The sequence below is a fragment of the Mobula hypostoma genome, chromosome 26, assembly GCF_963921235.1.
Source record: "Mobula hypostoma chromosome 26, sMobHyp1.1, whole genome shotgun sequence".
Lineage (NCBI taxonomy): Eukaryota > Metazoa > Chordata > Chondrichthyes > Myliobatiformes > Myliobatidae > Mobula > Mobula hypostoma.
Genome location: NC_086122.1, coordinates 95,441 through 109,067, shown reverse-complemented (window position 1 = coordinate 109,067; position 13,627 = coordinate 95,441). Strand labels below are relative to the sequence as shown.

Sequence of the window (13,627 nt, the reverse complement as noted above, 5' to 3'; positions counted from 1 at the left end):
TGAGGGAAGTTAGTGTGGAAATAGGGGCACTGACGGAAATATTTCAGATGTCATTAGAAACAGGGATGGTGCCGGAGGATTGGCGTATTGCTCATGTGGTTCCATTGTTTAAAAGGGGTTCTAAGAGTAACCCTAGCAATTATTGGCCTGTGAGTTTGACATCAGTGGTGGGTATATTGATGGAAAGTATTCTTAGAGATGGTATTTATAATTATCTGGATAGACGGGGTCTGTTTAGGAACAGTCAACATGGATTTGTGCGTGGAAGGTCATGTTTGACAAATCTTAGTGAATTTTTTGATGAGGTTACTAAGAAAATTGACGAGGGTAAAGCGGTGGATGTTGTCTGTATTGACTTCAGTAAGGCCTTTGACAAGGTTCCGCACGGAAGGTTAGTTAGGAAGGTTCAGTCGTTAGGCATTAATATCGAAGTAGTAAAACAGATTCAGCAGTGGCTGGATGGGAGAGGCCAGAGAGTACTGGTGGATAACTGTGTGTCAGATTGGAGGAGGGTATGTAGTGCCTCAGGGATCTGTACTGGGACCAATGTTGTTTGTCATATATATTAATGATCTGGATGATGGGGTGGTAAATTGGATTAGTAAGTATGCAGATGATACTAATGATACTAAGATAGGTGACATTGTGGATAATGAAATAGGTTTTCAAAGCTTGCAGAGAGATTTAGGCCAGTTAGAGGAGTGGGCTGTAAGATGGCAGATGGAGTTTAATGCTGAAAAATGTGAGGTGCTACATTTTGGTAGGACTAATCAAAATAGGAGATACATGGTAAATGGTAGGGCATTGAAGAATGCTGTAGAACAGAGGGATCTAGGAATAATGGTGCATAGTTCCCTGAAGGTGGAATCTCATGTGGATAGGGTGGTGAAGAAAGCTTTTGGTATGCTGGCCTTTATAAATCAGAGCATTGAGTATAGAAGTTGGGATGTAATGTTGAAGTTGTACAAGGCATTGGTAAGGCCAAATTTGGAGTATTGTGTACAGTTCTGGTCACCAAATTATTGGAAAGATGTCAACAAAATTGAGAGAGTACAGAGAAGATTGAGGAGAATGTTACCTGGGTTTTATCTCCTAAGTTTCAGAGAGAGTTTGATCAGGTTGGGTCTTTATTCTTTGGAGTGTAGAAGGTTGAGGGGGGACTTGGTAGAGGTATTTAAAATTATGAGGGGGATAGATAGAGTTGACATGGATAGGCTTTTTCCATTGAGAATGGGGGAAGATTCAAACAAGAGGACATGAGTTGAGACTTAAAGGGCAAAAGTTTAGGGGTAACATGAGGGGGAACTTCTTTACTCAGAGAGTGGTAGCTGTGTGGAACGAGCTTCCAGCAGAAGTGGTTGAGGGAGGTTTGATGTTGTTATTTAAAGTTAAATTGGACAGCTATATGGACAGGAAAGGAATGGAGGGTTATGGGCTGAGTGCAGGTCAGTGGGACTGGGTAAGAGTAAGAGTTCGGCACGGAGTAGAAGGGCCCAGATGGCCTGTTTCCGTGCTCTATTTGTTATATGGTTATTATATGTTCCTGAACCTGGTGGTGTGGGTCCTGGGGCTCCTGTACCTTTTTCCTGATGGCTGAGGGTTAATAACTGTTACTGAACTTGGTGGTGTGAGTCCTGAAGCTCCTGTACCGCCTTCCTGATGGTTAAGGGGTAATAACTGTTCCTGTATCTCCTTCCTGATTGTACCAATAAGGGTGGGGGAGGGGTCCCTGATGATGGATGCTGCTTTCCTGTGACAGCATTTCATGTAGATGTGCTCAATAGTGGGGAGGGTGTTACCCATGATGGACTGGGCCATCTCTGTTACTTTTTGTAGGATTTTTATTTCAAGGGCATTGGTGTTTCAATACCAGGCCATGATGCAGCCAATCAATATACTCTCCACTACACATCGATAGAAGTTTGTCAAAGTTTTAGATAGTTTGTATTTCAGCTATTCTAAGCAAAATATGTAAATCTAATAAAAAAAATATAAAATGTTCAAAATACTCAGCAGGTCGGGCAGCATCTATGTTGAGAGATAAAGAGGTTATCTCGCCAGTTGAGCGACACAGTTGAGGAAATCAGCAGGTCAGGCAGCGTCTATGATGAGAGATAACGGGGTTATCTAGCTGACTGGGTGACACAGTTAAGGCACTCAGCTGGTCTGGCAGTATCTATGGGTCTATGGAGGGGAATAAACAGTCCAGGTTTTGGGCCAACCTCCAAGAGGACCACAACCCTGTCATAGGGTTTGGCAGCTTGCGTGCCTCAATGACCTGGAGAGCGACATTGTCTGGAGACAGGGCTTGTGTTTCGGCTTTTGGTGGGGTCACCCATGCCAAACTGGTCAAAGGGTAGAGGCCAGACTAAGAGTGGTCCACCAGTCCCCAAATGCGGGGGTTCAGCTCAGGGCTGACAAACCTGAGTGGTAAAGCAAAATTGTTATGGGAGCAGTGATGAAGAGTCCTTCTACACAGACAGAGATGGAGGACCGTCAATGCTGCTCTCAGCGCCAGCGGTGTAACAGGCAGTGAGTAAATAGGTTTTGTTCAGAGACCCTTCACTATTCATCCGCCATTTTGTGTGTGTCCTTCAAGATTTCCAGCAACTGCAGAATCCCCGTGTTTCTGATTTCACTAGTTGAGGAACTTCTGTCAAAGTCAAAGTCCAAAGTGAATTTATCATCAAAGTACCTATCTGTCGCCATATCTTGCACTATCTTGAGGTTCATTTTCTTGCAGGCATTTACAGGAAAATAAAGAAATACCATCGAGTTTATGAAAAGCTGTAAATAGCACAGACTGACAAACAACCAATGTGCAAAAGAGGGCATACTGCGCAAATATAAAAAGTAAAGAAGTAATACTGAGAACATGAGTTGTAGTGTCCTTGAAAGTGAGTCTGTAGGTTGTGGAATCAGTTCAGTGTTGAGGCAGGTGAAGTTATCCACACTGGTTCAGCAGCCTGATGCTTATAGTGTGATTGAACCTGGCAGGATGGGACCTAAGGCTCCTGTGCCTCCTGCCCGATACTTTGGTCAAAACATTTGGAGTACTTTCAGCACCTTTTGCTTTTAGTTCTTCTGAACTCCATAAAGGCTGCACTGTGGGTGGGGTGTCAGCAGTCTGCTCGTCGAGGAGTGGGGATGGCATGGGAGATTAGAAGCGCAGCAACAGCACCAGAACAATCCCTTCAAAGTGTCATCGTTCGATGGTAGAATTGATTGTACTTAAGGAGGCTGTGGGTTTCAATGCTCATCAAGCAAAGGAATTAGTTTCCCTGTGGCGCCCTGCTGTGGGGCTTTTGGACAATATGAGAAATAGAGATCCCAGCTCCCCTTACAGCAGGGCATTATAGTGTATTTAATATTGGAGTAATGTTGTAAATATATTTTTGATTAAGCATTCTTTGTTGTTTACATAATCCATTACGGGTTATGCAAATGGCACACATTATTACACCACCGCATCACATGTGAGCGCCTCACAAAAGCAAAACAAAGTAGACACGTTTTCTCGCATATTTTTCTCTTGATTGATTTTTGAGTTACAAACATGACTGGCATAATCTTCTACCAACATTATTAAAAAATGTCTTTTGAGTCCTTGGTATGTGATTGTTTTACAATCATAATCAGAACCAGATTTAATACCACTGATATATGTTGTAAAATATGTTGTTTTGTGATAGAAGTACATTGCAATGCATTAAATATACTATAAATAATAATTGATCCGGAGTAGGAAATTCTTTCGTTACAGCAGCAACATTTAAAAACACACTCATCAGTGTGCAGACTTAACTGATAATAAAGTACAGAATAATAATATACACAATAGTAATAAATTGCCATGAGAAATATATATCCTACTGTGCATCAGTCTTAGACACACAGAGCTTGGGTGCCTGAGATTTTTGCATGTACTACATTTGTCAACGTGTAGCAGAGAGCAAGTTTGTAAATCTGCCACGGGAGGGGTGTGGAACAAGTGGCAGAGGAGTGCCAGGAGCGGTGGGTAGTGCGGGGGCAGACACACCCAGCCCTGAGACACCAGGCAAGGTCATTTGCAGGGGAGGCGCTAAGGTGGTGCTAGCTGGGGCTATAGCCCCAGCAGAAATTGCAATAGCCCCACCAAGAAATTGACTACAGCTGCTTTGCTTTCTCTGTATAGCTTTGAATACAGCTTGTTTCTCCAGTTGATCTAGTGAACCAGCGCCCCCAATTGCCATAGCACCCACGCAGCAATAAAGTTGTAAACTCTGTCAGGTGCACTCTGCACTTCTGCTTGCTGGTTCGTTGTGAAGGTCTCGCCGTTGCTGTCCTCAGATCAGTTCAGCTGATCGTGGTGACGTCACTGACTCTCCATCCAGGCGCAGACCCGTGGTCTCGCGAGACGAACCGATGCCACGCGAGCGCGGGCCTGGCACGTGCAGGATTTTGGCGGGCGTGAGAAATGGGCTCATCCAGAGGAATCAGCCTGAGCCGGTCTGAATTGAAAGTGAGATGCAGAAAGGAGTCAGCAGCCTGAGGAAGGACCCCGCCGGCCAGTCCCCTTCGCAACAGTCTGGTAATCAGCAAAGGAGTTTTATTCTGAGTCTCGGTTACCGCAACTGGCGGAAAGCGACAGCAGCTTTCAAAACCCACCATGTAAGTTTGCGATGGAGGCGCGGGCCGAATTCAGACTGAGAAAACAAGACGGTTCCAGATTGGGAAATATGCCTGATAAAGGACATGCAAAGATGGTCCGAGAGCAGTGGTTGGGTCTCTGCGCTATACTGCGAGCCAAGGCGTCGCCCAGCCAGGACACCGGGAGAATGATGGATCTGGCAATAGGGGAAACTTTGTTGAGCTGCTCACTGTTGCTGGGAAGTTTGATAAGACTGCAGCTAAAAAAATAGAGGACAATCCTGGAAATGCAAAAAACACCCATCACGATATCCAAAATGAAATTATGGGTATTATGGCAGATATGGTCAGACATCAAATAAGTGCAGAAATTAAGGAGGCTGGATATTTTGCCGTTATGGTGGAGGAAAGTAAGGACTTGAGTAAAAAGGAGCAGATATCAGTGGTGGTGCGGGATTTGAATAACGAAACAGTGCTTGAAGAATTCTTGCACTTCACTCCAGCAGAAGGGTTGGACGCAGAGTCGCTTGTTAAAAGCATTGAACAGACACTCGCCCGGCCGTGTCTGGGTCAGTGTAGGTCCTCATGCGAACGGAGTTTCTCTCGCCTCAGACGCGTCAAAAACTACTTCAGGAATAGCAGTGCCGATGCTCGGAACAGCAACTTGGCTCTGTTGGCCACGAACAGCCGGAGGACCAGGCACTTGACATCCAGAAAATCATTGATCACAACAACAGGCGGATTGTGCTTCCCTGAAAACATTAATGGTGAGTGCAGTTGATTTTTTTAAAAATTTGGGCCAAGACTAATGCTGATTATTGTTATTATTTTGTGGTGGATCCCCATAGTCCTTATGTTTCCTGCAAATACTAAAATATTACATTTACTGCTGTTAAGCCTACTGGTTTTGTTTAGACTTCCAAGCGGTGATTCTGTTGATTTTTGTTTAAATTCAATAGCCGAATTGCATGGTCAGAGTACGCCTGGTAAAGCCTTGCATCTGTTGTTTGCCTTATTTGACTTTAATAACGGTGTATCTTTTGGCATTGCTGTCTATGTCATGCGAATAGCAGTGGGTTGGTGTGTTTTTAAGTTGAAAAACACGCATTTGACACTGATTGCGGGATCGGTGCGTGATTCACCTTGTCCGCTGTTGCTCGGATGCTCTGTTCGTTTTTGTTGATGCTCCGTGTGGCCCAGGTTGTCTCCGATGCCGTTGACACTGTAACAGTTCACTTCTATATTAGATCTATCAATTGCTGTTGCTTGTGGATCAACGGAGGCATTTGTAGTCGGCACATAATGCTTGAAACTGACTTTTTAACGCCAGGCGTCTGGCCTTGCGAATACATGTCACCAAACAGTGCATCCCTCAGCACCATCACTGAATCATTTTGCCCCTCCGTAGCACCAGCAAGAAAAAATCCCCGGCTCCGCCACTGGCCATTTGATCCCAAACAATTGGTTTATTGCTCATTACAGAATGTCCCTCTGGTGTTTCCCACTCCCTCCCCTCTCCCCAATCATGATTCCCCTCTCCCTGCCCCCCTTCCCACTCTCAGTCCACAGTAGACACCCGTATCAGAATCAGCTTTATCATCACTCCCACATGTCATGAAATTTGTTTTTTTTTTGTGGCAGCAGTACCGTGTAATACATAAAATGACCACAGTACACTTCAGACGTCTTGGACACTATATATGCCTAAGACATTTGCACAGTACTCTTCATATAAGTTGACTTGTAAAGTTAATTCTTTATAGTATTTATTTTAAATAAATTCTATCTCCTGGGTGATGGATGTCGGTGTTCCCACATCACAATAGTGGCTGCACTTCAAACGTAAGCTGCAAGGAACCACCGACACTTCTAGACCGACCGCCATCCAACCACCACTCCCGTGGGCTCAACTGTCAAACTGCTGGCCATCAGTTCCCAGTTGTGTCGGCGTGACCGGGGGTGGCTGGTCAGGATCCTGTCAGGGCTCTCAGTCTTTTCTCCATCGATCGGAAAACTCGGGTCTGACGGGGAGATTTCTCTCTCTCTCTGATCCTCCGGCATAATGAAACGCTCCCTGAACGAGCTGGCCCGAGGCTCCTCAAAGGAGGCTCTTCCAGACGGGAGCTCGGGGGCTGCGACCGCCAGCCACGGGGAAGATGGCTGCGAGACCCTGCAAGACGCTTCCCGAACGGACACCGTGATTCTCTGCCAAGCCCGTAAAGCCCGGGCCGAGACGATGAGGCGGAAGAGGTAACCACCAAATAAATGGCGGGCAATCTGGTATTTGGTGGGTGGTGCGTCCGTCCGTCGCCGGTAGCGTTTGTGGGTCGGTCCGCTCATCATCCAAGTCGAGTTCTTAAATTTAGCATCAGAATAGACGGTCGACCCTTGGGAGCAGAGATGAAGGAAAACATTTCCACCATGGACTAGATGGGCCGAAGGGCTCGCTGATGTACTGCAGTGCTGCCTGAGGAGGGCCCTCCTCGGCCAGAGGGCGCCGAGTCTGTGGAAAGCGCTGTCACAAGATGGCGGACGAGGCCAAAGCGGGGTTGGTGCCGCCGTGTTGGGTCAGAGCTTCAGAGGTTATGGGGAGAAAGCTGGAGACTGGGGTTGAGAGGGAAAATAAAGGATCAGGCATTAAATATTGCGTTTTCCTGTACTAGGAACTTGCTGTGGTGTGTTTGTCAGGACTCAACATATGAAAAACATTCAAAAATTATAAAGAATTGACTTTATTTCTTACATCCTTCACATACATGAGGAGTAAAATCCTTTACCTTATACAGAGAAACATAGAAAATAGGTGCAGGAGTAGGCCATTCGGCCCTTCGAGCCTGCAGTGCCATTCAGTACGATCATGGCTGATCATCCAACTCAGAACCCTGTACCTGCCTTCTCTCCATACTCCCGATCCCTTTAACCACAGGGCCCATATCGAACTCCCTCTTAAATATAGCCAGTGAACTGGCATCAGCTGTTTCCTGTGGCAGAGAATTCCACAGATTCACCACTCTCTGTGTGAAGAAGTTTTTCCTCATCTTGGTCCTAAAAGGCTTCCCGTTTATCGTCAAACTGTGAGCCCTCGTTCTGGACTTCCCCAACATCGGGAACAATCTTCCTGCATCTAGCCTGTCCAATCCCTTTAGGATTTTATATGTTTCAATCAGATCCACCCTTAATCTTCTAAATTCCAGAGAGTACAAGTCTAGTCGATCCAGTCTTTCATCATATGAAAGTCCTGCCATCCTAGGAATCAATCTGGTGAACCTTCTTTGTACTCCCTCTATGGCAAGAATGTCTTTCCACAAATTAAGGGACCAAAACTGCACACAATACTCCAAGTGTGGTCTCACCAAGGCCCTGCACAACTGCAGTAGTACCTCCCTGCTTCTGTACTCAAATCCTCTTGCTATGAATGCCAGTGTATGGGATCTTTCTTTTTTGTATGTTAAATTTAAAATGGCTTCTTTGTGATGTTAAATGCTGAGAAAGTCTCGTGCTAGACGTTTGCTTGGGTTGATAGAAATTGTAGGGTGTTATTAGCCAGTGGGTGTTCATGTGTCGTTTTTTTCGGATCTCTCTCTCTCTCCCTCCCTCTCCCTTTCTCTCTCTCCCTCCCTCTGACTCTCTCTCTCTTTCCCTCCCTCTCCCCTCCCCTATATCGCTCTCTCCCCCTCTCCCTCCCTCCTTCTCCCACTCACTCACCACCTCTCACCCCCTCTCCACACTCCTCTCCCCCTCCCCTTTCTCACTCCCTCTCCCCTCCCCTACCCCTCTCCCTTCCCCTCTCTCCCTTCCCCTCTCTCCCTTCCCCCTCTCTCCCTTCCCCCTCTCTCCCTTCCCCCTCTCTCCCTTCCCCCTCTCTCCCTCCCCCCTCTCTCCCTCCCCCCTCTCTCCCTCCCCCTCCCTCCCCCTCTCTCCCCCTCTCTCCCCCTCTCTCCCCTTCCCTCCCTCTCTCTCCCTCTCTCCCTCTCTCCCTCTCTCCCTCTCTCCCTCTCTCCCTCTCTCCCTCTCTCCCCCTCTCCCCCTCTCCCCCTCTCCCCCTCTACCCCTCTCCCTCTCTCCCTCCCTCTCCCCCTCTCCCCCCTCTCTCTCCCTCTCTCCTCCCTTCCTCCTCCTCCTCTCCCTCCCTCTAACTCTCTCTTTCCCTCCCTCTCCCCTCCTCTGTATCTCTCTCTCCCTCTCTCCCTCCCCCCTTCTCCCACTCACTCGCCACCTCTCTCACCCCCTCACCACTCTCCTCTCCTCCTCCCCTTTCTCACCCCCTCTCCCCTCCCCCTCCCCTCTCCCTCCCTCCCTCCCTCCCTCTTCCTCCCTCCCTCTTCCTCTCTTCCTCCCATTAACTCTCTCTTTCCCTCCCCCTCTGTATCTCTCTCTCCCTCTCTCCCTCCCCTCCTTCTCCCACTTACTCGCCGCCTCTCTCAACCCCCTCACCACTCTCATCTCCTTCTCCCCTCCCCCTTCTCACCTCCTCTCCCCTGCCCCTACCCCTCTCCATTTTCCTCCCTCCCTCCCTCCCTCTCTTCCTCTCTTCCTCCCTCCCTTCCTCTCTTCCTCCCTCCCTCCCTCCCTCTCTCTCTTCCTCCCTCTCTCCCTTCCTCCCTCTCTCCCTTCCTCCCTCTCTCCCTTCCTTCTCTCCCTTCCTCTCTCCCTCCCTCCCTCTCCCCCTTCCTCCCTCTCCCCCTTCCTCTCTTCCTCCCTCCCCCTCCCTCCCCCTCCTCTTCCCCCTCCCTCCCTCTCCCCTCTTCCTCCCTCTAACTCTCTCTCTTTCCCTCCCCCTCCCCTCCTCTGTATCTCTCTCCCCCTCTCTCCCTCCCCTCCTTCTCCCACTCACTCAGCACCTCTCTCACCCCCCTCACCACTCTCCTCTCGCCCTCCCCTTTCTCACCCCCTCTCCCCTCCCCCTACCTCTCTCCCTTCCCCCACCCCTCTCCCTTTCCCCCTCTCCCTTTCCTCCTCCCTCCATCTTCCTCCCTCCCTCCATCTTCCTCCCTCCCTCCCTCTCCCTTCCTCCCTCCCTCCCCCTTCCTCCCTCCCTCCCCCCTTCCTCCCTCCCTCCCTTCCTCCCTTCCTCCCTCCCTCCCTTCCTCCCTTCCTCCCTCCTCCCTCCTCCCTCCTCCCTCCTCCCTCCTCCCCTCCTCCCTTCCTCCCCTCCTCCCTTTCTCACTCCTCACTCTCCCTTCCTCCTTCTCTCCCACTTCCTCCCTCCCTCTCTCCCCTCTTCCCCCCCTCTATGCCCCTTTTCCCCCTCCCTCCCTATCCCCCCTCCATCCTCTACTCTGTATCTCTGTTTCCCCCTCTCTCCCTGCCCTCCTTCTCCCACTGACTAGCCACCTCTCTCACCCCCTCACCACTCCCCCTCCCCCTCCCCCTCTACCTCCCCCCTCCCCCTCTTCCTCCGCCCTCCTCCTCTTCCTCCCCGTCCCCCTCTCCATCACTTCCTCCCTCTCTCTCCCCTTCCTCTCTTCTTCCCTCCCCCTCCCTCTCTCCCCCTTCCTCTTCCCCCTCCCTCCCTCTCCCCTCTTTCTCCGTCTAACTCTCTTTCCCTCCCCTCCTCTGTATCTCTCTCCCCCTCTCCCTCCCCTCCTTCTCCCACTCACTCACCACCTCTCTCACCCCCCTCACCAGTCTCCTCTCGCCCTCCCCTTTCTCACCCCCTCTCCCCTCCCCTACCCCTCTCCCTTTCCCCGTCCCTCACTCTTCCTCCCTCCCTCCCTCACTCTTCCTCCCTTCCTCCCTTCCTCCACCTTCCTTCCTCTCTCCCTCCCTCCCCCCCTCCCCCTCTCCCCTCTTCCTCCCCCTCTCCCCTCTTCCTCCCCCTCTCCCCTCTTCCTCCCCCTCTCCCCTCTTCCTCCTGCCCTCCTCCTCTTCCTCCCCGTCCCCCTCTTCCTCTTCCTCCCCGTCCCCCTCTTCCTCTTCCTCCCCGTCCCCCTCTTCCTCTTCCTCCCCGTCCCCCTCTTCCTCTTCCTCCCCCGTCCCCCTCTTCCTCTTCCTCCCCCGTCCCCCTCTCCATCACTTCCTCCCTCTCTCTCCCCTTCCTCTCTTCTTCCCTCCCCCTCCCTCTCTCCCCCTTCCTCTTCCCCCTCCCTCCCTCTCCCCTCTTCGTCTAACTCTCTCTCTTTCCCTCCCCCTCCCCTCCTCTGTATCTCTCTCCCTCCCCCTTCTCCCACTCACTCACCACCTCTCTCACGCCCCTCACCACTCTCCTCTCGCCCTCCCCTTTCTCACCCCTACTCCCCTACCCCACTCCCCTCCCCTACCCCACACTCTTCCTCCCTCCCTCCCCTTCCTACCTTCCTCCACCTTCCTTCCTCTCTCCCTCTCTCCCACTTTCTCCCTCTTCCTCCCCCTCCCCTCTTCCTCCCCCTCCCCTCTTCCTCCCCCTCCCCTCTTCCTCCCCCTCCCCTCTTCCTCCCCCTCCCCTCTTCCTCCCCCTCCCCTCTTCCTCCCCCTCCCCTCTTCCTCGTCCCCTCCCCCTCTTCCCCCTCCCCTCCTCCCTCTAACTCTCTCTCTTTCCCTCCCCCTCCCCTCCTCTGTATCTCTCTCCCACCCCTCCTTCTCCCACTCACTCACCACCTCTATCACCCCCCTCACCACTCTCCTCTCGCCCTCCCCTTTCTCACCCTCACGACCCTCCCCCTACCTCTCTCCCTTCCGCTCCCTCTCTCCCTTCCCCTCCCCCTCTCCCTTCCCCCCCCTCTCCCTTCCCCTCCCCCTCTCCCTTTCCCCCTCCCTCTCTCTCTTCCTCCCTCCCTCCCCCTTCCTTCTTTCCTCCCTTCCTCCCTCCCTCTCCCTTCCTCCCTCCCTCTCTCCCACTTCCTCCCCCCCTTCCTCTCCCCCCCTTCCTCCCCCCCTTCCTCCCCCCCTTCCTCCCCCCCTTCCTCCCCCCCTTCCTCCCCCCCTTCCTCCCCCCCTTCCTCCCCCCTTCCTCCCCCCCTTCCTCCCCCCCTTCCTCCCCCCTTCCTCCCCCCCTTCCTCCCCCCCTTCCTCCCTCCCCTTCCTCCTCCCCCTTCCTCCCCCCTCTTCCTCCCCCCCTTCCTCCCCCCTCTCCCCCTCTCTCCCCCCCTCTCCCCCCTCCCCCTCTCCCTCCCCTCCTTCTCCCACTCACTAGCCACCTCTCTCACCCCCTCACCACTCTCTTCTCCCCCTCCCCTTTCTCATCCCCTCTGCCCTCCCGCCCTCTTGCCCCCTCCCTCCCTCTCTCCCCCTCCCTCCCTCCCTCTCTCCCACTTCCTCCCTCCCTCCCTCTCTCCCACTTCCTCCCTCCCTCCCTCTCTCCCACCTCCTCCCTCTCCCCCTCTTCCTCACCCCCTCCCTCCCTCTCCCCCTCTTCCTCACCCCCTCCCTCCCCTCTCCCCCTCTCCCTCACTCCCTCCTTCTCTCTCCCCCTTCCTCTCTTCTTCCCTCCCCCTCCTTCTCTCCCCCTTCCTCTTCCCCCTCCCTCCCTCTCCCCTCTTCCTCCCTCTAACTCTCTCTCTTTCCCTCCCCCTCCCCTCCTCTGTATCTCTCTCCCCCTCTCTCCCTCCCCTCCTTCTCCCACTCACTCACCACCTCTATCACCCTCCTCACCACTCTCCTCTCGCCCTCCCCTTTCTCACCCCCTCTCCCTTCCCCCTACCTCTCTCCCTTCCCCCACCCCTCTCCCTTTCCCCCTCTCCCTTTCCTCCTCCCTCCATCTTCCTCCCTCCCTCCCTCTCCCTTTCTCCCTCCCTCCCTCTCTTCCTCCCTCCCTTTCTCCCTTTCTCCCTTTCTCCCTTTCTCCCTTTCTCCCTTTCTCCCTTTCTCCCTCTCTCCCTCTCTCCCTCTCTCCCTCTCTCCCTCTCTCCCTCCCTCCCTCTCTTCCTCCCTCCCTTTCTCCCTTTCTCCCTTTCTCCCTTTCTCCCTTTCTCCCTTTCTCCCCCCCACGTCCCTCCCCCTACCTCTCTCCCTTCCGCTACCTCTCTCCCTTCCCCTCCCCCTCTCCCTTTCCCCCTCCCTCCCTCTCTTCCTCCCTCCCTTTCTCCCTTTCTCCCTTTCTCCCTTTCTCCCTTTCTCCCTTTCTCCCTTTCTCCCTTTCTCCCTCCCTCTCTTTCTCCCTTTCTCCCTTTCTCCCTTTCTCCCTTTCTCCCTTTCTCCCTTTCTCCCTTTCTCCCTTTCTCCCTTTCTCCCTTTCTCCCTTTCTCCCTTTCTCCCTTCCTCCCCCTTCCTCCCCCTTCCTCCCCTCTCCCTCCCTCCCTCTCTCCCACTTCCTCCCTCTCTTCCTCTCTCCCTCTCTCCCACTTCCTCCCCCTCCCTCTTTCCCTCCCTCTTTCCCTCCCCCTCCCCCTCTCCCTTCTTCCTCCCTCTCCCTTCCTCCTCCCCCTCCCTTCCTCCTCCCCCTCCCTTCCTCCTCCCCCTCCCTTCCTCCTCCCCCTCCCCTCTTCCTCCCCTCTTCCTCCCCCCTTCCTCTCCCCCTCCCCCCTTCCTCTCCCCCTCTTCCTCTCCCCCTCTTCCCCTACCCCTCTAGCCCTCCCTCCTCTACTCTGTATCTCTGTCTCCCCCTCACTAGCCACCTCTCTCACCCCCTCACCACTCTCCTCTCCCCCTCCCCTTTCTCACCCCCTCTCCCCTCCCCCTACCGCTCTCCGTTTCCCCCCTCTCTCTCTCCCCTCCCTCTCTCTCTCCCACTTCCCCCCTCTCTCCCTCTCTACCACTTCCTCCCTCCCTCCCTTTCTCCCAGTTCCTCCCTCCCTCCCTCTCTCCCACTTTCTCCCTCCCTCCCTCTCTCCGACTTCCTTCCCCCATCCCCCTCTTCCCCCTCCCCTCTTCCCCCTCCCCTCTTCCCCCTCCCCTCTTCCCCCTCCCCTCTTCCCCCTCCCCTCTTCCCCCTCCCCCTCTTCCCCCTCCCCCTCTTCCCCCTCCCCCTCTTCCCCCCCCTCTAGCCCTCCCTCTCCGCCCTCCCTCCTCTACTCTGTATCTCTGTCTCCCCCTCTCTCCCTGCCCTCCTTCTCCCACTCACTAGCCACCTCTCTCACCCCCT

At 53.1% G+C, this 13,627-nt stretch overlaps 1 protein-coding gene across 7 annotated transcripts in view; it reads left to right on the top strand.

Annotated features, from left to right (window-relative positions):
• The first annotated feature begins 4,818 nt into the window (after positions 1 to 4,818).
• LOC134338112 (tubulin polyglutamylase ttll6-like) overlaps positions 4,819 to 13,627 on the top strand; it is a 99,386-nt gene continuing 90,577 nt past the window's right edge. For 6 of the 7 annotated variants that reach the window (XR_010016145.1, XR_010016144.1, XR_010016143.1 and 3 more), the window contains exon 1: positions 6,407 to 6,879. Coding sequence is in view for 3 of the 7 variants with exons in the window: in XM_063033661.1 (XP_062889731.1) it covers positions 6,692 to 6,879 (188 nt within the window). In the remaining 4 variants the exon portion in view is untranslated. Of the gene's footprint in view, positions 5,397 to 6,406; positions 6,880 to 13,627 lie in introns of those variants that run through there. The other variant, XM_063033662.1, reaches the window with a different exon arrangement.